Source organism: Macaca mulatta, chromosome 2 (genome assembly GCF_049350105.2).
Source record: "Macaca mulatta isolate MMU2019108-1 chromosome 2, T2T-MMU8v2.0, whole genome shotgun sequence".
NCBI classification, from domain to species: Eukaryota; Metazoa; Chordata; class Mammalia; order Primates; family Cercopithecidae; genus Macaca; species Macaca mulatta.
Genome location: NC_133407.1, coordinates 105,540,669 through 105,567,354, shown reverse-complemented (window position 1 = coordinate 105,567,354; position 26,686 = coordinate 105,540,669). Strand labels below are relative to the sequence as shown.

At 46.9% G+C, this 26,686-nt stretch overlaps 1 protein-coding gene and 1 pseudogene across 31 annotated transcripts in view; both read right to left on the bottom strand.

Moving 5' to 3' along the window:
- Window positions 1-6,850: 6,850 nt before the first annotated feature.
- Window positions 6,851-26,686, bottom strand: part of TRAK1 (trafficking kinesin protein 1) — a 137,997-nt gene continuing 118,161 nt past the window's right edge. For 5 of the 31 annotated variants that reach the window (XM_077992234.1, XM_015131270.3, XM_028843991.2 and 2 more), the window contains 3 exons: window positions 22,668-22,886; window positions 13,082-13,184; window positions 6,851-9,684 (listed from right to left, as the gene is read on the bottom strand). In XM_077992234.1, the coding sequence (XP_077848360.1) occupies window positions 8,889-9,684; window positions 13,082-13,184; window positions 22,668-22,886 (1,118 nt within the window). In that variant the 3' untranslated portion in view covers window positions 6,851-8,888. Of the gene's footprint in view, window positions 9,685-11,929; window positions 12,129-13,081; window positions 13,185-13,287; window positions 13,462-15,353; window positions 15,550-22,667; window positions 22,887-26,686 lie in introns of those variants that run through there. The other 26 variants (XM_028843993.2, XM_015131272.3, XM_028843992.2 and 23 more) reach the window with 17 other exon arrangements.
- LOC114676468 (U4 spliceosomal RNA) lies at window positions 10,666-10,789 on the bottom strand (annotated as a pseudogene).

Sequence of the window (26,686 nt, the reverse complement as noted above, 5' to 3'; positions counted from 1 at the left end):
AATCCTCATTTATCACATTAAAAACTTTAATATTGTATCAAGCAATGTTTGCTATAATTAAAAAAGAAAAATAAAACTTCAATATTGATATATATTCAAAGTGAGAGTATGTATGTAATATAAAAAAATTACTGCTTCACTCATAACTTTTTGTTTAGTTATAACTGCAGAATGACAGACATTGAGTATAATCGTGAATCTCTGTATTAAATGCTCTATATACACTTTCAATGAATAATATGTACTATCCTCATAATTCTTTTTTATGTTTCCCCGTTTGTTCTCATATTTTTAAAAGATAATTTATTATTATTTTTTTTTTTTGAGACAGAGTTTCGCTCTTGTTGCCCAGACTGGAGCACAATGGTGCAATCTCAGCTCACTGCAACCTCTGCCTCCCAAGTTCAAGTGATTCTCCTGCCTCAGCCTTCCAAGTAGCTGAGATTACAGGCATGTGCCACCAGGCCCAGCTAATTTTGTATTTTTAGTAGAGATGAGGTTTCACTATATTGGTCAGGCTGGTCTCAAACTCTTGATCTTAGGTGATCCACCAGCCTCAGCCTCCCAAAAGTGCTGGGATTACAGGTGTGAGCCACCACGCCCGGTCTTGAAAGGTAATTTAATGTCTGTTGAAACTAATATTTTAAAAATTTGGCTCGCATTTTATACTACTTTGTATTGTATTTTATTTTTCCTGAAATTCTTTATTATTGTGTTTTAAAAAAATATCGGCCCATGATGGACAAATGATACAAATTTTAAAAAACAACACACCAGTCTTTCACCACTAAGATTTGAGAAGTATGATTCTGTGCGTCCATAAAGTCCCAGAGATGTGGCTGGCTATTTACACCAAATTAACTGCCTTTCACGCCTGTGAACAGTCACTCTGGGTCAGGACTGAAGCCTTGAGAGGGGAGTGGCAGAGGGGGATCAGAGCCAGGACTACAGCTGGTGGGGTTGGGGGTGCTTACATACTGGGTTCCTGAGCCAGGCAACTCCACTTTCTTTGGTGGGTCACTTCCACAGTTTCTGCAGAACTCTGGAACAGCTAAACACACAGTACAATTTCTTCTCCAATCACAGGCTAGTGGCCCAAGGGTGGCAAAGGCAGGCCACCACTGGCTGGAAATCATGCAACCAGGAGAGTCGGGGTCCAAGGCTACTGCTCCTACTCTGGAAGTTAGTGTTACAGGTGACTTAATAGAGGCCCCAGGGAAGACTATGAGTTTATGCAATTGAGGTGTGGGAGAACAACACATCACTGTTCTGTTCTTTTTTTTCTGAAAAGACATACCTAAGCCTTTGCCCGTGACTTGAGAATCTCCTCTATCAATGGTCCCCACTGCTACCAGCTGCCTGGCCCTTGGAAACCCTGTGGATTCTGCCCTTCCCTGCTTTTAGGGGTCCCTGGGTTCCCCCTCTTACTTTTTTCCCCTGAATCTTGTCACATCGATGTACAGGCATTGCTGAGCCTCAGCGCTGCTGGTCCCCGAGGCTGCCGGTCTAAGCTAAAGGCCTGGATTTCTCTCACTGGTTTTCAATTCTTTGGGACTTCAGAGCAGGATCAGCCTGAACTTCGGGCATTTAGCATGGTGAATGACCAAGTACTGCCGAGCAAACGTTTCCTTTAACTCTGGATTCAGTCATTGTGCTGTGACTTTACAGAACTTAGGAACTACAGGCTAAAGTAGTAAGGAGAAAAGGCTCCCATTTTCAGATGTTTTCAGAAAAAAAAAAAAGCAAATAAAACATTTTCTAAAAAGATGCATTAGAAAGGAGCCGGTTGATTTCACAAAGTGGGAAGCACTCTAATACAGAATAGGTTTTGTGAACTCTTTTTAAAAATGCCTTTCTATTTCCTGGGTGTGGCAGCATGATAGGCAAGGGGGCTTCCTCCTCATTCTATGATTAATTTTTTCACTTGCCCCCCAAGCCTGTGCACATGCTGTCCTCTTGTTCTGGAATGCCTCCCTCCAGTTCCCCTGGAGAACTGAGACCATGCTCATGCCTTCCCTCAAGTGGTTCCTGAGCCCCCAAGCAGAGGGACTCCCTCCACTGTCATGACCACTTCTGCTGCCCGCGCAGAGGCAGCCCCTCTCAAGGGCTGGGACTGTGTCCGTTCCTCTGTGGATCCACAGAGCAGCATGGAACTGAGTCGGACTGAGCGAGGACTCAGGACATCTTGAGAGGAAGAGTGGAACGGAGGAACCCAGGCTCAGGAGGAAAGACTCGTCCACCTTAGGAGTCCTTGGGGATCTGGCATGGCACCCCTACCCGCCCCCCACCCCCCTGCCAACCACAGCAGCCCCGAGAATCCACTGAAGCTCCAGACGGGATGCCAGACTCCTGGCCCCAGGGAGGGGCTCTGGAATGTGAGGGGCCAGGCCTTCTTCCTGGTCATTTCCTCTCAACTTACACCCGCAGAAACAAGCACTCTATTTACAGTGAGGGTGTTGGGGGCTCCAGGAGGCAGAGTTGCCCGCCCTGAACTACTTTCCGGGGGAAAAGCAAACCTATCTGATCTTGTGATTGCATTAGGGCAAGTCTTTTGCAGTCTCCAAGCGTCTTTTGCAGTCTCCAAGCGCCCTCTGCTGGCTACGGAAGAAGAAATCCTTTTAGGATATGATGTCTTCAAGCCATGAGCTCAGATGTACAAACAATTTCATTTTTTTCTAAATCTCGACTTAATCCCTATTATAAGCTCTCAATCGACTCAGGCAATTCAGCATGACTTTCCTCCTCCACCAACTTCTCCCCAGGTGGCATCTAGGTTCTGGGTGCTGGCCCTGGCTAGAGCTGCGGGGGAGGTGTCCACTTCCTTTGTCCTGTTGGCAAGGCTCTTCAGGACGTACCTGCCTCTCTGCTCCCAGGCAATGTGTGGAATGATTCCCACATCTGTCTGAGGCCAGGTACTTCAGGATCTCCTGGGACTTCTCCACTGAGACGCGTCTGCTGGCACTTGTACTTCCTCACTGCCCCATGTGGTCCCTGCCCTGTGATGGGGTGAGTTGCTGGGAAGGGGCTCTGGAACATCCTTACTTCCCCAGGACCCCTGCCAAATGAGCTCATCTGCCCTTGGAGTCCCAAACTCATCAGGGGCTTCTCCTATAACCTTGGATGTGACCCAGACGGAAAGGAGAAAGGCTTCCACGCGGGTTGAACGCTGGCATCCCTCTCCAACACCCATGGCCTGGAGAATCTGCATGAAGTCCTTGTCCTTTGTGTTTGGCAAGCAGGAGTAGCAGAGGAGGAGTAAGCAGTAAAAAGAGAAACTATTTCACCAACTTGATGCTTTAAAAATTTTTAAATATTTTTTTTTTTTAAGCGAGAGAGAAAAACTGGCTCCACAAGTTTCCTTCTAAATCTTTTGGTCTCACACCAAAACACATACTCAGCTTCGTCCTTCCTCATATTTGAAAACCAGGAATTTTATTATCTTTGTTTTCTGGTCTCACCAAATGCCTCTTTGACAACTTCTCCCTTAGGCCATGACGTCCTCTTTTGAACTTCCTGGGCTGGGAGAACGGCTTGGGGTACACATGAAGAAATTTGGCATAGAACAGGGAAGATGCACCAAACCACCTTGAACATCCTCCCATCACACACGAGACAGAAGAATGCCTTCTAGGGTTTACAAAACATCTATCAGTAGAAGGCTTCTTGCCGTTTGAAATGAACTCTTTTTGCTCCTACACCTTTTTATTATTTTTTAAGTTTATTCTTTACTTTTTCTGAAAACACTTCAAAGTGACTTACAGACACCAAGCCCCTTTATCTTAATCCTTTAGCTCCTAGGAAATAGGACATGCCCTTACATATCCACAGTGCAATTATCAAACTCAGTAATTTTAAAAATACATGCTCTATATTCAAATTTCTGATTGTCCCAACACTGTCTTTTATAGCATTTTTTCCCACTCCAGTATCCCATTCAGATCATGAATTACATTTGTTGCCTTGTCTCTTCATCCTCCTTTAATCTGGAACAGTTCCTCAGTCTTTGTCATGATACTGACAATGTTTAAAGGGACAGGTACGTTGTTTTACAAAATGATAAATGTCCCCCAATTTGTCAACCACATGGTTCAGGTTTTGTGTTTGTGGCAGGAACAGCACAGCAGGATGCGTGTCCCTCCCAGTACATCTCATAACAGGTGATGTCTTATAGCAGTTTGTCCCATTTTGGGTAACATTACATTTTACGACTTGTTTGAAGTGGTGTACCACAGAGTTATCCACTGCAAATATATCCTCCCTCCTTTGTAAATTAATAAGCATTTTGTGGGAAGATACAATGGGTGTAAATATTCTGCTGCCTAAGGAATTTTTACCCAATGGTTTTAACATCCATTGTTGTCTGAATTAGTTAGTATTGTGGTTTCAAAATGGTTGGGTTTTTGTTTGTTTGTTTGTTTTTTGAGACAGAGTTTCGCTCTTGTTCTGGAGTGCAATGGCACGATCTCAGCTCATCGCAACCTCTGCCTCCCAGGTTCAAGCGATTCTCCTGCCTCAGCCTCCTGTGTAGCTGGGATTACAGGCGTGCGCCACCATGCCCAGCTAATTTTGTATTTTTAGTAGAGACAGGGTTTCTCCATGTTGGTCAGGCTGGTCTCGAACTCCCAACCTCAGGTGATCCACCCATCTTGGCCTCCCAAAGTGCTGGGATTACCGGCATGAGCCACTGCACCCGGCCAAATGGTTGTTTTTCTAATTCTATTGTCCCTTCTGTATTTGTCATTCACCTTCCTTCTACTGTAAGGAAGGGCATAGAGGAATGCATTCTAGGATCCCCTTTCCATCCTTCCTCTGCTTAGAATGCCTCCCCCACTTGGCAAATCCTGGAAACCCAGATACAGGGTCATCTTACCTCAAAGCTTTCCCTGCCCCTGCTGGGCAGTTAAGCCCACCCACTCTCTCTCTCCCTTCCCTTCAAGTAAGATGGGCTGTGGTTATCTGGCCTTCTTAGAGCCCTGAGACAAAGAGAGACTGGAAAGGAGAATTTGCCTCCCACAGCAGAACTCCCACCCAAACTCACCTGGTCTAGTGCAGTGGGTCTCAAACTTTGGTGCACACCAGAATCATCTTGAGGGCTTGTTAAAACACAGATACCTAGGTCCTATACCCGGGGTTCTAATGCACTATCAAAAAATCTTACTGGCTTAACAACAAAGTTTATTTCTCCATCAGGTTACATGTCAAATATGTTGGCAGGAAGCTCTGGTCCACATATTTGGGGACTCAGGATGATGGAGACTCCAGTACTTCAATACGTGACCTGAGGGTTTAACACACAGGAAGAGAGGTGCACAAAGTCATGCACTGATTTTTCTCTGCTTATTGCCCACTGGCCAGCCACTAATCACGTGACCTGCCCAACAGCAATGGCTGGGAAATGGGGATCAGACAAATCATTTGGTGAGCACCATCATTTCTGCTACCACCGCACTCCCTTGATCCTACCAGCCCACTACCACACAGGCCTTCTCTTAGTTCTTCGAATGCACCGAAGTGCTTTTCTGCCTCTGGGCTTTTACACTAGCTGCTCTCTCTGCCGAAATGCTCTTGTGCCAGATCTCACATGCTTCACTCAAGTGCCCCTCCCTGGAGTGGCTTTCTCTTACTGTCCAATCCAAAGCAGCCACTCACTCCTTCACACCACCCTATTTTAATTCTCTGCACAGCCCTTGTTATTCTACACTTGGTGTTGTTCTCTCTAGATTGTACACTCCGTGACAGCAGAAACTGGCTCACTTGCTCATCCCCAGTACCTACAATGCCTGGCACATGGTAGGTGCTCAAAATACATTTACTCAACAGTTAACTCTAAGATGCATTACTGTTCTCATGTCACAGGTTAAAAAAAAGAAAAAATGGAGGACCTAAAGATGGTAAGTGGCTTGCCCAAGGTCACACCACTGCCAAATGGTTAGCACCTGACTTAAAATCCATGATGCCACATCCCACCACAGTGTTTGCATAATCTCACTGCTTTCAAATATTGAGGTGGCAGAATATTTATTTTCTTTTGTTCTACTCACAATTCTCCATCTGGTGGACCTCCACTGTCCTTGGTTGTCTCTTAACACAACTCTATGAAAGGCAATTTCGCAATAACCATCTAGGAATTTATTTCATAGATGTATTCACATATGTGGACAACTGCATACATGTAAGGTTTTTACATTACAGTACCTTGATAGCAAAAGATAAGAACCCAGTGACACCAGGCACAGTGGCTCACACCTATAATCTCGGTGCTTTGGGAGGCTGAGGCAGGAGGACCACTTGAGCCCAGGACTTCAAGAACAGCGTGGGCAACATGGTGAGACCCCCATCGCTACAAAAAATAGAAAATAAATAAAAATTAGCTGTGCATGGTGGCACACACCTGTGATCCCAGCTACTTGGGAGGCTGAGACAGGAGGATTACTTGAGCCCAGGAGGTCAAGGCTGCAGTAAGCCATGTTTGTACCACTGCACTGCAGCCTGGGCAATGGAGTGAGATCCTGTCTCAAAAAAAAAAAAGAAAAAGAAAAGGAAAGAAAAAAGAATTATCCCAGTGACCATCTGTAAGGGATGGTTCATAAAGGCATGTATATATTCACAGCAGGTGTATGCACACACTGGAATAGTACACAGCCCTGAAAAGTGAGGGACAGCTTCAGAGTCTGATTGGAAAGTTGTCTAACGTATGATATCATGTTGAAAGAAAGAAGGCATATAACAGTATGTGAAGTATATGCCTTTCATTTAATTTTGCAAAGAGCTAAACACTTTCAAGTCTTACATAAAGAGATCGTCTCCTTGATGAAAAGATAAAAACAAAATACAAATCAGAATACCGGTGTGGTTTCCATCATTTGAACTTATTTTATTGATACTCATTAGTGAATAAAATTTTGTTGATTTTTGATGCATTACAACACACTTTTTGGTAGTGGTTGCACAATGTTGATCGTTTATTTATTTACTATACTAAATATTGCAACCTCTGAACTGCCAATTTTTACATGGTATATCTGGCAACGATGAGTGGCTCCTCTCTCTGAATACATAAAATGGTCCATTCAGTCCATGGTTTTCATATTCCTTTGTTATTCTATCTACCGCTTTAAAATACATTCAAATAAAAAGATATAAGTTACTTGCAGTGAGTGCACACATGTAACAGCAAGGAGAGCTGAGAACGTAATTAACCAATACTCTTGTGTTCAGAGAATAAATAGTCTGAAACCGTGGGACTGAGGCTTGCTCCTTAGGGGCTTTCTCAAAGTATCCCTGCTGGACATAAGGTCACCCTCACTCAATGGAAGGACACATCTTCTGCTGCAAGGGAGGACACAGAACGACAGTTTCATTTACATGGGATGTTTTCCTTCCATAAATGTCTGGAACACAGTGTCACGGGACACCATGATGTACAGTGCAGCCCTCAAATTAGAATAAATAAGTTACGTGGTTGGACTGGAATGCCACAGACACACTATGACTGGAACTGGAAGGAACGAGAATGTTTATTTAAAATACGGCAGACATAAATAATAAATAAAAGTTAAAAATTTAATCGGCGACAGCAACAGGACCAGCCTCCCTTGTTGCATTCATGGTTCTTTTCACAAGCACCTGGATCTTTTCCTAATGATAAAAAGTGGCACAAGGAGACAAAAGGCTTTGGAGGGAAAGAAAATACTTTGTTGTGACCACGTGCTCTTCTGAAACAAGAAGGCAAAACGTGGGCACTGAATGGCTGCAATCAAAGACTGCACGGTGACAGCACCCTGGCCAGTCTTGGGTTTTGGAGGAAGCGCTGGAGCGAGTGGAATGCCAAAGCCTTGTTTCCCCCGGAACCAGTTTGGTATTATGCCTGGTTGTGGTTCTTCCCCTCTACGTTTGGTGTTGACAATTTCTTTAAATAAGCTTTTTCCCTATCCTTTTTCCTTTCAGTCTTATTGTTAAAGGTGTCTTGGGTCTGGTCTTAAATCAATTTGGTTGTGACTCTGGGTCCCAGAAAAAAGCTGCTATCTCATTAGCGGCTTGGTGTGTTTGAAATTCATATTTGAACCACATAGAAAACATACACTACCAGTACCATGACTTCCCTGCATATATATTTTTTAAAAAAAGGAAAAGTAAAACAAATCACACAGAACACAGAGGGGCTGCTGAACGCAGCACGAGTGTAAATACATTCTCTTTCGGGTCAGACATTTGGCCTGACAGCTGATTACAAAACACAGGATGACTTCAAGGGGAAGGCATGAAAACAAAAGGTCACATCTCAGAAAGGAAACGACTGTCCACTGAGGCAGAGTAGTGAAGGTCTTGAAGAAGCTGGGCCACCCATAAAAGAAAGAAAAGCCCTCCGATCAGGAAAGCCACGTCAGCGGCACGTGGCTGAGGATGGAGGCTCCTTACGCTCCTACAGGGTGGGTGAGGCGAGGTGTCCGATGACACCCAGATATGTTATGACCCGTGCCGCGTTGACAGCTCGTGGTGTGCCAGCCACGGAATTCACTGGTTTCCTATCCATGGGATAAGAACACACTTGGGAGTTTCAGTGCTTCTCGAAAGGAAAGAAGAAAGGACCCCACCTTCCCCCAGGTTAGCACAGGTGACGTCCTCGTGAGAGTGATGACAGTGCAGGGGCACTTCCTGTGGGATCGGAAGAAAGAGCAGGGCGGACACGAGGTCTCCAGGTCCTATGTACACATTTTACAAAGGTTCCACTCTTCCTCCATTAGGCACGAGGTTGATTTGTCTAGCTCAGGAGGGGGTGGACGGAGAAGGGCAGAGGGAGGAAGTGCACTGTAGGGGGAAGAAAGGGAGGTGGGAGCAAGAGAGGAGAACGTGGGTCTCCTCCAGGGCAACCGGCCCCCCTCCAGTCCTCACCGTAAGCTAGTTTGTTTGGAGAGCTTAGCACCCATCAAGATGCCCGAGGTGAGAGTCACGGGGGCCTTCATCTGCATGCTAGATCCCACCATGGTGGGGAAGCTGCGATTCCGCCGGATGCCACTATTCAGCTGCAGCCCACCGATGGCACTGGTGACAGTGGGGCATCCGAGGGGCAGGCCCTCAGGTACCAGGCCTCTGGGGACAAGGGCTGGTGCTGGCCCCGGGGGCCCACAGAGGAGAGGTCCCTGCTCCTCAGTCAAGGTGGGGACATGGGCTCGCCCTGAGTTCACCACTTTGGCCACCCCAAACCTCCTGACTTTGTCCACGAGGTTGAGGTTGGAGACGGACACGTCGGTCTGGCTCTCACTGCTGCGGACGTTCTTTTCTCTCACTTCCCTCAGGATGGAGCTGGCTGGCTTGGAAGCCAGGAAGTTGTCGTAGGGAGGGCTCGTGCACTTGAACTCAAAGGAGGGTGGGGAGGATGCGGGTGTCTGCATAGGCGAGTTCGGCGGAGTAGAGGGGATCACAGCCATCTTGGGTGTGTAGGAGTGCAGGAGAGAGCCCCGGCCGGCCCTGTCCCAGCTCTGGGGGTCGTACACAGCCGCAGAAATGCCCCGCTCCTTCAACAGCCACACGAGCCCTAGGGATGTGCTCATGGTGGTCGTGGACTCACGGGTGTTAGTGAAGGACTCAGCCAGGCTCAGTCTCCGTGGAGTGCATGGTGTGGCCACCGGCGTGGATTTCAAGTGGCTGGAGCTGCCACAAGCTGGAGTTGGGGCTGAGTTAAGGCTGAAAGAACAGATGACAGGTTATTCACCAGAAATACCCACGAGCTCCATAGAAAGGGTCAGTGGCCAGTCTCCTGCGGGGGGTATAGGGACGACCCAGGACACGATGAGAGGGTTCCCCAGCTGAGGCCCCCAAAGGCTCTGTCCACGTCTGCTCCTCCCTCTCACCCTTCAAGAGAAGCATGGTTTAAGTTAACAGGAAGCTGCACATGATCCCCTTTGCCCATCCCTGGTTGGTGGGTACAGTTGTCCCCTTTGCAGATGAAGAAACAGGCTCAGAGTTAGGGGTTTACTTGGTGTCACATCTGGCTGTTAAGTGGACAACCCAAGTTGAGGGACTCTAAATCTGTTAGAGAACAGGAAAGGAAGCCCTTTGGCAAAAAGGCATTCTTTCCCCATCAAATTTACCCAGATTCCAGTGTTCCTTCCTAGTACCTACTTCTCCCTGAAGCAAGACGTGAACCAGGACTCTGGGAGATGAGATATTCCTTATCTTAGGAAGGGAAAGGATGGCCACAGCGTGTGGACTGAGGCCAGGCTGTGCCCATCCAGTCAGTTGTGGCCGTCAGCTCCTGAATCCCCGGTGCAGAGCCCTTTCCTCTGCACCGTGCTGCCCTTAAGCCTTCTTATATCCTTGCCCAAATCCATTCTAACCAGTGGAGTTAGAGGGTCGGGGGGAGACATGTCTCATATGAAGAGATCTACATCAACGGCACTACCCAGGGAAAGGTCCACTGAAATGTGTGGAGCCTGAGTTACCCAAGGAAAGGAGACAGATTTGTTTATTCACTTGTGTTGTGCTCACTAGGGACTCACTAGGTTCCAGCAGTTGGGATCCAGTCATGGAGTCCATTAGGACAGAAAAGCTTCCAGAAGGGCAGCAGAGGGAAATGCATTGTTGTCTGCTTAAAAAGCAGGAAAGGTTCTTTTTTTTTTTTTTTAATAATTGTAATTACTTTTGCACCAACCTAATAATTCAGTATCCCTAGAGACTGTCAAAAATTGCCAATGCTGCCTATATTTCAAGTCATCACGGCAGGGTATTGGGGAAATTTTTCAACTAGTAATAAACCTCATTGGCTATGACACTGTCACTGTGCAAAGCTTGGAAAGGTTCTCTTTTAACAGCTGCTACAGGGATCCGGGGGAGGCCAAACAGGCATGGAAACCCTATACTGCTTCTCAACGAGCAACCAAGGAGCAAAGATGCACAGCCCTCCTAACAGTCTCATGGGACATGCCCTGGTGTCAGCTCCAGGATTTTGCTGGGGCTGCCAGTGTGCTTTGGAGCAGGTCAGCTGCATGGTCCCCAGGAGGTGGGGATGGAGGCTTCTCTCCCCAGTCTGGCAGAAGGAAGTCCATGTACTCTGGGAAAGGCACCAAAGGAGGGAATGGGAAAGAAAAGGGCCCATTCTGGAGCAGGTCTTTGGAAAGACCAGAGAAGGGGCCCCCTCCCTCATGGGGAGCATGAGGTTCAAAGCAACGTACAAGCTAGGGGCACCATCTGGCTCCACACTCAGGTGACCTCAGCCCTTGGAGGTCAGCACAGGGTGGGGATACTAGAACAGGCCCATCTCACACAAGCTCAAGGGTGGGGATGCTGGTGGGCTGGGGGACACAGAAAAGCATGATTAGAAACCACAACAGATTCCTAAGGTTAAACGTGGATTTTTTCAAAAGGCATGTGTGAAGTTTTACAAATGTTGATGCACCTTCAATAAAGGGCAAAAAAGCTCTAAACTTATAATCATGTTGACATGGCCATCCCTAGGGAGATTTTGTTTCCATTTTGTTTGTTTCAGTTGATTTGTTTCCATTCTATTTCAAGCAGCCTTTCTTTCAAACTTAGGCAAAAAAAGAAAAAAAAAGAAAAAGCCTTTTCTTGCTACTTTCTTCCCAGGCTTCGTTCAGCCCTGACACAGCCACAGGAAGACCCACGTGTGGTTTAAGTCCTATGGCTACAGTCAGGAGTGCCATCTAGTTATCCAGGGCACCAGCCTCTTATAGTGGGAAGCTTGGTTCCATGGTTTTGAAAACAATCCCTTCCCAACATAAAGCCACAGGACGGGGAAGCCAAGTTCTCCAGGGGCAGGGAGACGGAGAAGACAAAGCTAATATTTATGATCCCCGTCTGGTGAGAACTTAGGGTTAGGCCTTTATTAGTGCTGGCACTCGGCTTGACTGGGGGTGTTTAGATGGGTTAGGGGCATCGACCATCAAGGCCGAGTTAGCCAGGCACAACCACAGAGACACATCCACGCCTAAGTCCCCGGGTTAGTGGTGGCCATGCGTGCACACACAGCTCCTTCCACAGGGCCCTGCCAGGGCAGGCACTGCTGGCGGTGTGCTCACCCCCTGCCTCACCCGTGGGCTCAGACTCTCTGCCCTATATCTCCTCTCAGCTCAACGGGGTATATGGCTGCTTCGTCGTCCTCCTCACATGACCTGTGGAGAATTATTCATAGTTTAAGGTGCTCCCTGGCTGACTGCTCCCGCCCCTTCGGCTTTCTCTTCCAGCAACCCAGCATCTTGCACCACAGAGGAAACGGCTGAGGGGGTCGCTCCACTCTGTTAGGGGAGAGCATTTTCTCTTTTGCTGGCACCAGTGAAAGGCCTGAAATCAGGCCAAACAGACCAACTCATAGCAGACAAGTCCTCCCCATAGATGGTGCTCCAGAGAGAAAAGGACCATGCTGGGCATGTGGCTTAGTCTTGGAGTCTTCTCATTTTGGTCATTACAGTTTGGCCGTAGTGCATGGTTCCTGTGGCCTATTGCAGAGGCACAAGGGGTTCCACAGGGCTCAGTAACTCCATCCATAAATAAAAGAACTCTGTGTTCTATTGACAAACTTTGGGGCAAAAAATCCAACAGACTTTAGCCGCAGGGCCTGTGGTAGTGTCAACTTCAGCTGGTTAAGGAGGGGCCTAAGAATCCATTCCATGGCCAACTAAATGGGCAACTAAAAGGGCAACTGAAGGTGGGTCCAGGTCTCTTTATCTGAGCCGGATCCAAATAAATAATAGCCTCAATTCAAAAGGAAAGATGGGCTCGAACCCAGGAGGTGGAGGTTGCAGTGAGCCAAGATCATGCCACGGCACTGCAGCCTGGGCAACAGAGCAAAACTCTGCTGCAAGGGAAAAAAAAAAAAAAAAAAGAACCACACACACACACACACACACACACACACACACACACACACATACACACACAAAAACAACAACGAAAGGAAAGATGGGACCCAGAACAAGTGCCTGCAAATGCTGAGATGCTTAAACTGGCTTGAGTTGGTTTTTCTATGAGCCTCTCTACTTGGCTTTCCTCAATATTAAGCTTTGCAGGGAAGGGAGTGCCCCGACTTCACCCCACCCCTGCCCATCCCAGAGCCAGGGTCCCTTACCTTGGTGTGACCCGAGTGAGCTCATCTGAAGGATGCAGAATGCGACAGGTGGTGAAGGTGAAGGTGGAGTTGGTCTGAGACATGCACTTCCCAGGATGGTGCGCTAAATTGGGAGGAACAAAACATATTCCTTGCATCCAAGTACAACCACAATAAAAATTAAAATCCAGCATGTCACTCAACAGATGCAAGAAGTGATGAGCTACCTTGTTAACTGGATCTGGGCGAGGAAGGTGAAACGCAAATGTTCTGGATTGAAGGCGAGTCCTCAAAAATAACCACAATTTTGAGCACTGGTCTGCACAGCACCGAATTCCAGCTTCCGACCCAATCCAGACAAGGTTTCTCATCAGTATTCTTGGGCCAGTAGTGGATCCAGTCTGGGGGTGGGAGGCGAGGGGGGCGGGGTAATGGGCCTTTGTGGGATAAATTTGGTTTCCCTCCTCAGGTCAGAACCTGCTATCTTCTTTTGCTGCTTTACATTTCTTTGCATTGGCAACAGGTACCAAAGCTCTGCTCAGAGGAAGGGCAAAGGTACAGGCAGGGAGAGGCACTTGGCACCCGGAAACAGGGCAAGGCTCATAGCTCCCTTTCTGCTTACACAAAAAGGGGCTTGGGGATGCTGGCTCCACTACTGTCTATTTGTGATTGTTACGGTGGGAGATGGGGACTTCAGCTGCCTCAGCAACAACGTGGCAAGAGTTACAGAGATCAGGGCTCTCCAGGGTCTTAGGCTCCAGGATCAGGTCTGGTCTGACACACCGCAGTGTGAGAGTACAGGTCCCCCTACCCTCTAGTTGCCAGCTGCTTTCTTGACATCTCTGAGATGTCTGATTTCTAATGAAAATGAGATGGCAACAAGTTGTTCCTGATTTACTTCCTTTTAATGCTCAAACAAGTTATTGCTGAGGCGGCTGAAGACGATGGGTCTGGAGCAAAGTAAATCATGGAAGTGTTAGGACCATGCATGAGAAAGCTGGCAAAGGAACAAGCAACAGAGTCTATGGGAGACATCATGATTGCAGAGGTCATCCTCATTCATAACTCGAGCATCAGGGAAAAAAAAAAAAAAAAAAAGAAAAAAAAAAGAAAAAAGATACTGCCCCAAATAGCATGCACGATGAAGTGCCGGGATGATTCTCCCACCCAAGCCCACCCCACCCTCTGCCCCTGTAGCAGCTCAGCCCCCAGAGACCTCCTGGGAGAAAACTGATTCAGATATCAGAGGCCGTGAGGATTCAAAGGCCATGAAGATTCAAAAGGCTGTGAACTAGAATCTTCTAGCTCCTAATGGTATATTTTCTCTTGGATTTGACAAAAAGGAAAACAATGGAATTGGTTGCTGCCCCAAACCTACAGGTCCACACAATTGACTATGTCTTAAAAGAAAACCAGGAACCCGATGAAACAAACAAAAAAAAAATGCTGGAGACGCAAATTAAAGGCAGGCAGGACAAATCCAGAATACAAAAGTGACGGTGATTAGAAGAACAAGGCAAGACGGTTTGCCCTGATTTTTAAGGTCTGACTCGGGTCTGTGTGTCAAAGCAGGCTCCCACGGCACCTGGCATGACAGCCAGCACCACGGCCACAGGAGAAAACCCTCAGCCACAGGGAGCTCCAAGCAAAGCAGGAGGGAAGGAAAAAAAACACATAAAAATAGCCTTTATGAATCTTTCTTAATCAGTGAACACAATGGCTCAGGAACTCCAATAAGTAAGAAACTGCCACAAGCAAAACAAAAATGGAGTAAGCTATGAAGAGAAGGCAACCAAACAATCACGACTCTCTTACTGCAATAAGGTCTAGAAACAAAAATAACAGAAAGCCTGGGAAGCGTACCCCAAATAACAGGCATGAGGGGTTATTTGGGAAGGAGGAGAGGGGGAAATAAGACAACACAGTTGAAAGAGAGATAACATTTAAAAGAAATCAAACAAAGGAAGGCTAGATTTAAAATTAGAAGCATACCCCCATTTAAACACATGGCCAGAATATCAAATCAAAAGGTCACAAATGTTCACTTCCTCCTCCACCCTCTTACATATTGGATCTTCAATTGCAATAGGGAGTGTGAGATGGACATTTTAGAGACATAGTTGCATCAGCAGAAGCAAACCCATCTTATACAAATGGGTTTTGGGGATAGGAAAAGGCTGCTAAAAATTCGCAAGTCACCATTCCCCAGAAGCAATGAATAGCCATAGAAGACCAAGGAAGATCAACAAGTTTCCAAAGTGCTAAAGCCAGAGATTCGGCCCCTCCAAAATACCACCAGGACGCCTGGACCCGTGGGCTCTCCGCATGTCACCACTGACTGCCAGGCCGCTGCTGCACCTCCCTTCCTTGAGACACAACAGAGAGACAGTGAGTCACCCAAGACTGGGATCATCAGAGGCTCCTCATGCTTGCTACAGAGAAGCAACGGGCTGATTCCTAAAGCCCTGGGTGCAGGAAGAGAGCAAGTTCTAAAAAAAAAAAAGGAAGAAAGAAAAGAAACATAAAACATCCTTCTTGGCAGGAAATGGGAGCTTGGGGTGAGGGCTCACTGTGAAGTCACCAAGCCCATGCCACACATCAAAGCCCCCTTCTTTATCTAAATGGAAAGTTCTCTGCAGAAGATGGTATTATGTGTTCATCCCATGCTGCTCATTTGGGAGCTCAAAGGATAGAGTTTCTTCGATTTAAGGCTTTAACTCCCTATTTAAATTCTTATTCTTTCTCTCAACCTGAGTGGAGGGCTTCCTAGTGTTGTGAAGAGACAGGTATAGGTTAAATGGGTTAGAGTATTAACAACAACAAATATTTTCATCATTTGATTTAGGAATGAATTTGGATTTACCAATAAAAACCCTAATTCTTTTTAAATTGTTCTTCTTCCCCCAGATTCTGACACTGGCACAAAATGTGACATACGCTCTAAACTTAATCAATCCTTGATTATTATTCAAGATCTCCTATGTTGATGAACTGCCCGTGGCTGTCGTGCAGATGTTTTGTTCTGAAAACATACAACATGCAAGCACACATCCTTCAGCTAGCTACAGGTGGACACATCAGAGGACTCTGCGAGAGTGAGAGCCACTCTTACTTTCACTCTGTATACCGAGTGAGAGCTCACCTGCTCTCTCTGGTTGGACTCAGGTGAGCCTTCTGCCTGGAGCAGGTATACTTGATCAGTGGCACTGACTGCCCATGCTCTCAGGGGCCCGTGATGCCTGGGACTGACTGGAAAACTGGGTGGCTGGGATCCTTCTGCTGCAGCCGGTGACGGGGGAGCCCTGACACGGCCCCCACTCCCTGGATGCCCCTCAGACTGCACAATATAGAGCAGGATGGCTGCTGCTCTGTGGACTCCTCGGGCCTCCCAGGGAAGATAGGTAGGAAGCCCACTGCTTCCCATGGCCCAGTGCTTTCATGGTGAGAAGGGAGCACAGAAGAGGCTGGGACACTCCGGTGGGGCCCAGAGGTTCCACAGGGATTTGCAGGATGATTGGAACTCTGCCCGTCTGGCCACCCATAATACAATTAGTACACACCTGCTCATGCATTTCCTTCCCTTCTAATGGCACTCTCCTTCCCCCATCCCTGGGAAGTGCTGGGGACAACAGCAGCTTTCTTCTCTCTAAAGGCTGCCATAAAACCTAGTCCTTAAAAGAACCCTCACATGAGCCCACACAGAGACAGTGGAAAATGCAACCATACTTGGTATGTTGCTATGGGGAAATTCAGGGTGCAATACACACCCAGACACAGCTACTTCTGAGGAAGCCTCTGAGAACGGAGAAACACTGGCCATGCTGCATACCCAAGCTATTTTTAAAAACTCACACAAATAACTTCTATAAACGTAAATTTACAAAAGCATCTCAAAATCTTGGAAAAGGGACTCCACCTTTGTGATGCACTGAGGACCTTCCACGTTCTTTTCGTCACTCTTGGGAAATGGCCAACTTGTATAAAATAAACCCTATGCCCTGACCTTTCTTTCCTTCTCTTGAGCATGTAGTGGGATGCTGCTGTCACATGACTTGGATCTGCTTTTCAAGTTCTATAAACTCCTCAACCAATACACACACACACCCCCCAACAGTGGCACCCACAGGCCAGCCTGTTCTATCCAAGTAAAAACAAATCTATTGAAAATAAAAGCCACCGTCCATCCAGATTAAGGGTATGTCTTGAGCTATCCCCTAGGAATATCAATATATTTTAGTTGTTTAATGCCCAGCTTCCAATGACTTTGTTGCCTTTTGCTTGAGGGGTGGAAAGGGGAGAGGAAGACGTGTCTTTACTGTCACCTGTATGAGAAATTAGTTCCCTTTCCATTAAACAGATAGGGAAGAAGCAATGCTTTATCTCTTCCTAAAAGACTAAAATATCAGGGCATGGAAGGTGCTCTCCAGACTTTCCCGTCTCTTCATTATGTAACTCTGCCCATGATATTTTCAGGGGGAAAAAAGTTCTATGATGAGTTCACGTGGGAAAAGTTGCATAGTTTGCCCTACAAGTCATCATTAATGTAAGTACTATTCTAGGGATTCGTGTGGCTTTAACAAGTGTTTTCTCTGGAGGTGGGGAGTGGGGGAATTAAGAGCAGTTTCAGATGCAGCAGTGCAGCTTGTTTTAAAAAATACAAAAGTGATTTTAAACTGTAACATGTGGTACAAGATGACACTTTTAAAGGCCTTAGTTCTGGGCTTCACAGAGGCTTGGTATCTATTTTTTCTCTGCTTAAGCATTTCTTCAACAGAGCCCTCGACTGCTCCTGCAGCTCCGTAGAGATCCCTGAGCTCCTCGGTGATCAGACATCTGGCCAGCAGGAAGCTGGGAGGTTTCTATCACAGAGATTTCGAACCACACATCACAAGATCTTTTTCTGGTTTCTGCACAACTTATTTTTGGTTTCTGCAAAATTAAAAGTCGACTCTTCTTCCCACTACGCCAAGTTGCCTACCCTGTTTCACCTAAAAAGGATGTGATTTAAGAGATAAACAATTTCACAGCATTGTGCAGAGGGTCACAAATTCTCTCAAGTGCCCCTGGGGTATCTTCTAGAGAAAGGGGGATTTTTAGAATGCTGTTAAAATGTCAAAAGGGCAAATGCAGAAATCCCTTTGTAGTCTTCAGACACCAACAAAGCTGGACCCCACGCCCTTTTGTCCTCTTGTCCTTCCTTCTGTGGCAGACACCAACAGGTGAAGGGAGGTAGCCTGGCTGAGCTGCATCAAGACCTTTCCCCGCTGGTGCATTCAAGGCCAGCACAAGAGAGCACTTCACCTGTGCTTCACTAGGCAGTGCGGTTGCACAGCTCCTCCCCTCAACACTGGGTGCTCCCTCAAGAGCCCTCCACATTAGAAGGGTGTCAGGTTCAGACACCTACTCCTCAGCAACCCACGTGCCTCCAGGAGCACCAGGGGGCCCTCTGTAGTGTTCAGAGGTGAGGACACCAGAGAGAAAATGCTCAATAAGTGGGCTTTGTTCTGGATATTTTAAGCAGAGCTGACTCTATCCTGTTTGTTTTGAAGGAATCAATTCTTTCATTCTTCATTCATTTTTCCACTTGCAGGTGGCAGTTGGCCTGTTTTACTCTGGCTTACTATATATTCTGATGGAAGAGCACAGGGCTTTCCTTAGCATCTCCTAATACAGGTGGGTGTGAGCCAACCATCCACTCTGTCCATAACAACCAAACTCCCTCATAACTGCCACAGAACCAGGCTGAATCGAAAAGTGTTCCCAACAGCATAGGAACTCACATCAACTCTCTCAATGTAGACAATGGGAAGGAACTTCCCTGTACCCAAGGGTCTGTGAATCCAGCATACCAGACTTTTCCTTCCAGACCCATCAAGCCCCCAAACCAACTTCTCACAAGCCTGTCTGAACCCCACTTCTGTGGTCTGTGGTGGACTGAAGTGGGGACAGGATACGAGCTGGCTCAGCTTTGCTCTAGCTGCCTCGCCTGGGCAAAGCTGCGGGAACACCCTGCTGGCCTGACTCCGCCTGGCTCCTTCCTACCACCAGCCCTTCTCGGCCCTTTCACCCAGTCACTGCTCCTGACCTTGGGCCTATGTATCAAACAAGGAGGCAACAAAAGCAGCTGATTCTTGGCTTTTGCCTTGGTGGCCCAGTTGCTGAAGATTTAGGGAATTTTTCAAGGGCAATTTTAGCCAACTGTGCTTTTTGTCTTCCACTCTGACTTTAAGATCTAAGCTCCAGGTCAGGTGTGGTGGCTCACACCAGTAATCCCAGTACTTTGGGAGGCCAAGGCGGGCAGATCACTTGAAGCCAGGAGTCTGAGACCAGCCTGGTTAACAGGGTGAAAGCCCGTCTCTACAAAAATACAAAAATTAGCTGGGTGTGGTGACGTGTGCCTATAGTCCCAGCTACTTGGGAGGCTGAGGCAGGAAAATCACTTGAACCCAGGAGGTGGAGGTTGCAGTGAGCTGAGACTATGCCACTGCACTCCAGCCTAGGCAACAGAGTGAGACTCTGTCTCAAAAAAAAAAAAAAAAAAAATCTCAGCTCCAATTAGGATAAGGTTCTACTGCCGGGTCACTGCCAGGTAAGATGTCAAGATGCCATGATTCGTGTAAGTTTCTGAGGATACCTCCCCTCAATATGAATCAGTCTTCGATGCATAAAAGCATTAAAATAAACTGACCATCAATTTTCTCTATCCATGTGGCTTTAATCCCACTTCTTTCTCACCTTTAAGGATCAAGGCATTCCAGATAATTCAACTGAACTGCTCATCCACTAGCCAACTACTGATTTAACTGTGTGACTTTAACTCTTAGTCCTTTGCCACATGCAGGCTCTTCCCCACACAAATACCTAAAATACAGAGTACTGACAGAACAAGATGATGACTAGTTCTGATAAGGTATACTTTCTATATAAATTAAAACATAAAACATATCACTGAAATAAAGTAAAACTATAATCTAAAACTTTTTAAACAATCCATTTTAATCATCTAAATTATTTACAATACAATAACATGGAATCATCCTTTTTAAGACATGGGATTATAAAAATCAACAAGTGAATGATGCTTCAAATAATACATTTAAATACATTAATCAAATTTTTTCAGTGCTTAAAAGTTTTTCTCCATGGGACAGCAGGCTCTGGACAAAACTGCCTAGCGTACAAGTCTTCCCAGTTTCCTTCTATCACACCAGCTGCACATAAAAAGGTTCATCACCTTCTGTCCCCAAAGTGCCTCCCTACTGAGTTTCCCCAGGCAGACAGCAGCTCCTGGGATAGTGCTGTTTGGCAACAGAAAAGCCCAAGCATACAGGACAGATTAAAAGGCAGGGACGAGACACCATGGATACACATCCCAAGACAAAGGATGCCCCAAGCCTTCCCCATAAAGCTTATCTGTCTGCCTGTGTCTCCATGATGGCAGGCAGAGAGCTAACTGGGACCTCCAGGATGATGATATGCTTTTTAAATTCTGAGAATCAAAATGGTCCTGTAATTCCCAATAGAGAAAACAGAGCCAATTCATTGTTCACCCCTCTCCCCTCTGAAGCCAGTTTTTAAAGATGAACCTCACCCAGAAAATAAGCCCCAAAGAATTCTATCTAAATGATCAGACCCTTCCTAAATTACCTTTGGCAACCCAGGTAATTATTTTCTATTACACACCTCCAACCTGACCCTTTCTACAGTTTCAACTATAAATGTTCATGCCCCTCCTCAAATAGTGTTTCTAGGATGAATTTGCTACAGGTTTGAGTACAGAAGGAACAAGCAAGAAAAATGTCAGTGTTTATGTTAAGGAGAGTGGTCAGGATGTCCCCAGTCCTCATTATTGGTCCCTTCTTTCTCTCTGTGCTCCAAGATAAGTTCTTTGTCGACTTGATAAGCTTTAGTCCTTCTGTACAACTTCTAGAAGGTACACCTAAAGGTGCTTCTTTGCACTCCCAGAACTCACCTTCTATTCTACCTGTAAGGTTGTAGGGGAGTATCCCAATCGGCAATCGGCATGGGGCCTACCCCTGCAGCCACAAAAACCAGCCAGGCGTCATGTTCCTGCACCACCACCTGCCTTCCTGATGGCCACGGGTGCTGATGACAAAACTGGGACAGTACCGCAGCTGGTTTTCCTTTTTCAAGTGTGTAGATACGAAATAAAAAAACATTTTCATTCCCTCACAAGCTTAATCTAGTAATTTAACTGCTTTAAAAAAAACCAAACCATAAACAAACCTAGGTACTAAACAAATCACACGACTTGATGACTTCTCTAAAATTAACATCAAGGAAAAAAGGAAAAGTTGATCCCAAATAAAATCCCTTGACCACAGCTGTTTGAAATTCGCCAGGGGAATGGAAGAACCTCAGCTCTTTCCTGCCCTGTATTTCAAGGGGAGTGTTGTGGCCTTCAAAAATGAAAATTAAGAATCACAAAGATGAATGTCCTCGCTTCAAACCTGGTGAATCCTTGGGAATGTCATGAGGATGACAACACAGGGTTAATTCATTTTTTTCTCAGTCTCTCCCCTGACTCCACAAAAGCTTTGTCTTCCCAACACAAGGGGCTGGGAGGTCCAGTCTAGGCAGAGCATGCTGTTGGGATAAACAGTAACCATGTGATCCCATGATTCCCAGGGCTCTGAGCACAAAGCTTTTCATCCCAGTGGCAGCTGGGATGTGGGTAATTCTGTAAACTCATGGCCACACCTTTAATGCTTGGGTGCAGTGGGTGGAGTCAGCCAGAGCTCTTTTCCAGCTTCATCTAGGGTCTTCTCTCTGGAAAAGCTCAGTGACATTCTCCAAAGGTTTATTTGGTTAAGGAGTATTGCTAAAACACTTTATAAAAATCCACTTTGAACACATGTGTAAGCTGAAAAGAAAACAACATATACACCTCCATTGAAGTTGGGAAAGTGAAAAGGCTGATGAAGTGTCTGAAATCCTGAACCTTTCCTGGTTCTTTCTATTTTAATACAGCATACAGGTAACAGATGATCTCATTTGCCTTCTGAATGACCCAGCACTCAATTTCCCTAAAATTGCTCAGCTCCACTTGGAAATCACCAGGGGACTTGAGAATCTTCCCCTTAGACTCAGGGAGACACCCAGACCAGGAAGAAGGGCACTGATGTTTTTCAGGGGCCCCAAAGCCCACCTTTTTTTTTTTTTTTTTTTTAGCAGCCTTTCCTGCTCCCACTTTACGATCCCTGCTGGGCCATGCACCTCCAAGATGGGCAGGGGAGCCACATCCATTGTTACAAATAGGAGTCATCAGACTCTGTATTTAAAAACAGTACTGTGCAATGAGAATGCTTTAATCATCACCCACACAGACGAGCGGAAGCTACAGACAGAGAGCCACTACGGATGGTGCCTGGAATAGAGGTGAGAATGGCCCAAAACTCTGCCTCCGGGAAAGGTGCCAAGTTTACAGGACTTATCATGGTGCCCTCACCAGACCCCTCCTCCTCCTCCTCCTCCTCCTCCTCCTCCTCCGTGGCCGCTGGCTCCTGCATCTCCTCTGGGGAAGCCTGAGGCCGGCTCGGGTAACTTCTGCTGCCTGAGACAGTCACACGGGCTCGGGACCTCTCACCTGAGGCCTCTGGGTGCTGAACTGGCGTGGAGGTAGCTAGGCGCGGGAGAGAAATGTGGTCACCTGTGTCATCTTCTTCAAAGTCGTTAAGGCAGTACACTTCGTCCAGGTCAACATCCAGTGTCCGGAAGCCCTTGGTGACCACACCAGGCCGGGGGTCCAGGATGCCCCCAAGGTGAGGCTGGGCCAACTGCTGCCAGTGGTGAAGGGTGGCAGAACCTTGCAGGAGAAAGGGAATGGAAGAAGGGGACAAGGAGAAGAGAGGGTTAGGATGGAAGTCCAAGACAATGGCTGTTTACCACCCTCAAAGTGCTCAGCGTGAGCCCCAGCAGGGTCTGGGCCTCCAGGTGGACTGCAGTGGGAACTTCAGTGGAGCTGCCTTAGCCCTTCCTGCCATGAAACAGTAGCCAAACCCTACCATGATCAGAAGGGGTACCAAGTTAAGAAATTAACAATTTTTTGGTTTTTTTTTCAGTAAAATCCACACCATAGTACGTGCAAAAGAGGTTTGGTGGCGAGGTCTTTATTTTAATCAACCGATGTCCGCCCCAGAACTCAACACCTTCTCATTTTACAAAATGGAAGGGGTAAAATGGCAAGATAAGCACAAAACGAGGGCCACATGTACTGATTCTATGCCAAACACACACTCCTGGGAACAGGGAAGACATAAGCTCAGGCAGAATAAGACCATGCCAAGCCAAGCCCAGGACCCTCAGCAAGAGGAAAGCAAAAAGAAATGAAAGTAGCACAGAGATATGTGGTAGATGTGACCATCACCTCCTTTACTTAGGTTTTCGGTATTTTGCCAGCAACTCTGAGAGGCTGCCGGGTTAGGGAGAAGGAATCGGGTTAAAGAGGTGTGATTTAAGAACACAGTAAGTCCACATGGAGGTCTAAAGTAGGGGAGCCCATCTTCTCGATGACACCAAACCCCAGGACTCAGATGACATCATGCAAGGTCTGTAATAACACCGGAGTGTGTCCCTGAAGACCTCAAGGTGTCACAGGTGCTCTAGAAAGAGAAGTGTTCCTAGGCCAAGCATGCTCAGGAAACCTAAGTGTTTTTACCGAGGGGCATCACAGAACCTTCAGTGTGTTACAGTGTTTTTGCCCAACTTACTTGACAGAGCAACCCTTTTTACCTTGGAACACTTATTAATGCCTCACATGACACCATGCTAGTGCATGGGCCGTGAGGCTCGCACGGCTAGCCCCATTCTACAGGTGCAGAAGGCACTCAAATGTGCATGGTCACACAAATAAATATTCCATGCTCAAAGGAGAGACTTCTGAAGAGGTTCTTAGGCACTGGAAGGCAGGAGCCTTCCTGCACAAATGGATGCTCGGGCAGTCACCACTGGTTTACCAAGGGTATATTTCCTGGGTAGGCAAGAAGCCCTCCAGGATACCAGGCTGCCCTGGGGAGCGAAGGAAAGGGAGTCAAGGATGCCAGGAGCCAGCAGCTCAGGAAGTCAAGACAAAAGACAAGGGAAGGCAGGCAGGCCAAGGTGGGAGGTGGTGGGGTGAGGGAGAGGCCCCGTGGTGTGTGCAGAGAGTCTGCCATTTCCAAACACCCCTTGGAAATAACTTCTCATGGGTCAATCTTAGCCAGGGAGGCTTGAAAGGGATTTATAAATGAGCAATTTCAAATCCGCTTAAAAGGAAAAAAAAGGTGCACACTGCCAATACATGTTTAACGAGTTCCTAGACACCCACATGAAGGTTTATCCCAGTTTTAAGAGTTCACAGGTACAAGAGCAACCTACTTAATCTGGATCTATTAAATATAAATAGAAAATACTCTAAATTCAAGAAAAAAAGAAATAGGAAAGAATGACATATAATGAAAGAAGGTATCACATATCTGTTCCCTCACTAGGTACTAAGATGCATCTAGAGCGGTGTTCTCAACTAGGGGAGATTTTGCGCCCCACACGCTCCCCCCCGCCCCGCCCAGGGACATTTGGTAATGTCTGGAGACACATTTGGTTGTCACAGCTGTGGAGGAACGGCATCTAGTGCTAATGGCATCTAGGGGGTAAAAGCCAGAGATGCTGCGAAACATCCCACAATGTACAGGACAGCCCCCACAACAAAGAACGAACTGGTCCCAAATGTCAACAGGGCTGGGGTTGAGAAACCTTGCCCTAGAGCTGTGGTTCTTAACTCTCAGATGTTTTGAGAATCTGAAGGAAGCTGTGGATCCACTTCCTAAAGGAAGGGCGCATGCTAGCAACACCGTGCAAACAAGGCCGGGGCTTCGCAGACCTGCGGAGACCAGTGCATGGGCTCCCGAGTCCCAGACGCCACAGCATCGCTGTGATTTCTTTTAAATTAAGCTTCCCTATATTGAGGCAGGCCTGCGTGGCAGTTTGTTTTACATGTATTATACCAACTCACTCCTCAAAACCATCCTAGGAACTAAGTATGATTAAACACTTTACAGACAGGGGAATGGTGGCTGCCTGAAGTTAGATAACTTTCCAAAGCCACTTAATTAGTGGTGGCATAGCCGGGGTTCAGAACTAAAGACCAAGTTTTCACACTGCCCACCCATCAAAACCCACAGGTCTGAGAACAAGAAGGACATCGGTGTCCCAGCTGCACAAACGGTCAGCAGCAGAATTTCCAGATGGCTGTGCAGGGCCTGCCAGAAGACATTCCTGCTGATAGGAGTTCTCTGCTGTCCCTGGGGACTCGCATTCACACTACCTAATGGGCCCTGGTATAAATGCTCACTGACCGTGCAGGCACATTCCCGATAACAAAACAGCACCACGAGAAGTCTTAAAGAAGCCACTGTACTGTCATGTTCAGCTCGGGACTGTACACCGGAGTCTGAGAAGGATGAGAAAACCCCAGGTACAATATGGCCACGTCACCTCTACTTTTGGAAGGGAAAAGGAGGATATACTTCCCAGTAGACTCTGGAAAGTGAAGAACTTTGGTAAGGAAATGCCAAACCTCGTCATCCTTCTGAAGGGGGTCTGAGATGTTTACAATTCACTGGGAAAGAACCCAGGGAGGCTGGAGGTCTGGGCCCTGACAAGAGTCTCACAGGCCTGTCCCCTCCAACTGTTCAACCGGCTGCCCCATCACTCCCTCTCCTCACCTGCTCCCAAGGATGAGCTGAAGACAGAGAAATGAGGCTACAAAGGGTCTGCTGTTTGGAGTTAAGGAGGTCACAGAGATGCATGGGGTTACTTCCATTCTCTGACACTCCACAGCCAAGGAAATTTAGTGAAATTACAACTAAAACATTATGGGGAAAGATGCATCATGCTCAGATTTTTATCCCATGCCTTGCGCATCCTTTACTCATGTAAGAACAGCCAACTTTTACTGGCCTTTTACTAAGCGCCAGGCACTTTTATGAGGTCTACATTTTTAATTCACTTAATCTTCACGTTATCCCTGCTCTCTGCATTCTGCAGATGAGGAAACTTGAGTACAGGAAGGGAAAGTAACTTGCTAGAGGCTGCATAGCTGGCAAGTGGCTTGACTTATCTGGGACTGAAACCAAGACTGGCTCCAGTGTCCATTCTCCTAACCCTCAGCAGTGAGAGGCCTCACAAACGAGAGTCTCCGAAACCTAGTCAATAACACACCTGAATGGCTTTCTAGACTCCCATGCAGGTGCCTTCTCAAACCTGACTGTGCTATTTCAGTTATGTCATGCTGTGGGGCTCATGGACTATCTCCACTCCTGGCTGGTTCCAAGGTCCCAGTGGGGTTTGCCAAGCCCGTCAACTGGGCAGAACACCTCATGCCTCACCTCCCTGCTGCTGCCTAAACCACCATGTGGGAATTCTACCAATCTCCTGGCTGCCTGGAGTCCTTCCTTTGACACAAGAAGGTATACGAATTAAAAAATAAATATGAATTGCATCTTATTCAGAGCCCAAGTTGCCTCTTTCCATTTCTCCAGCTCATTCCCCAGCCTGGCTTCTTTACGTGCCAAACACTGTACTATGAGCTACCTCTCATTACCAACTCAAGACCTGCTCACTCCTCTC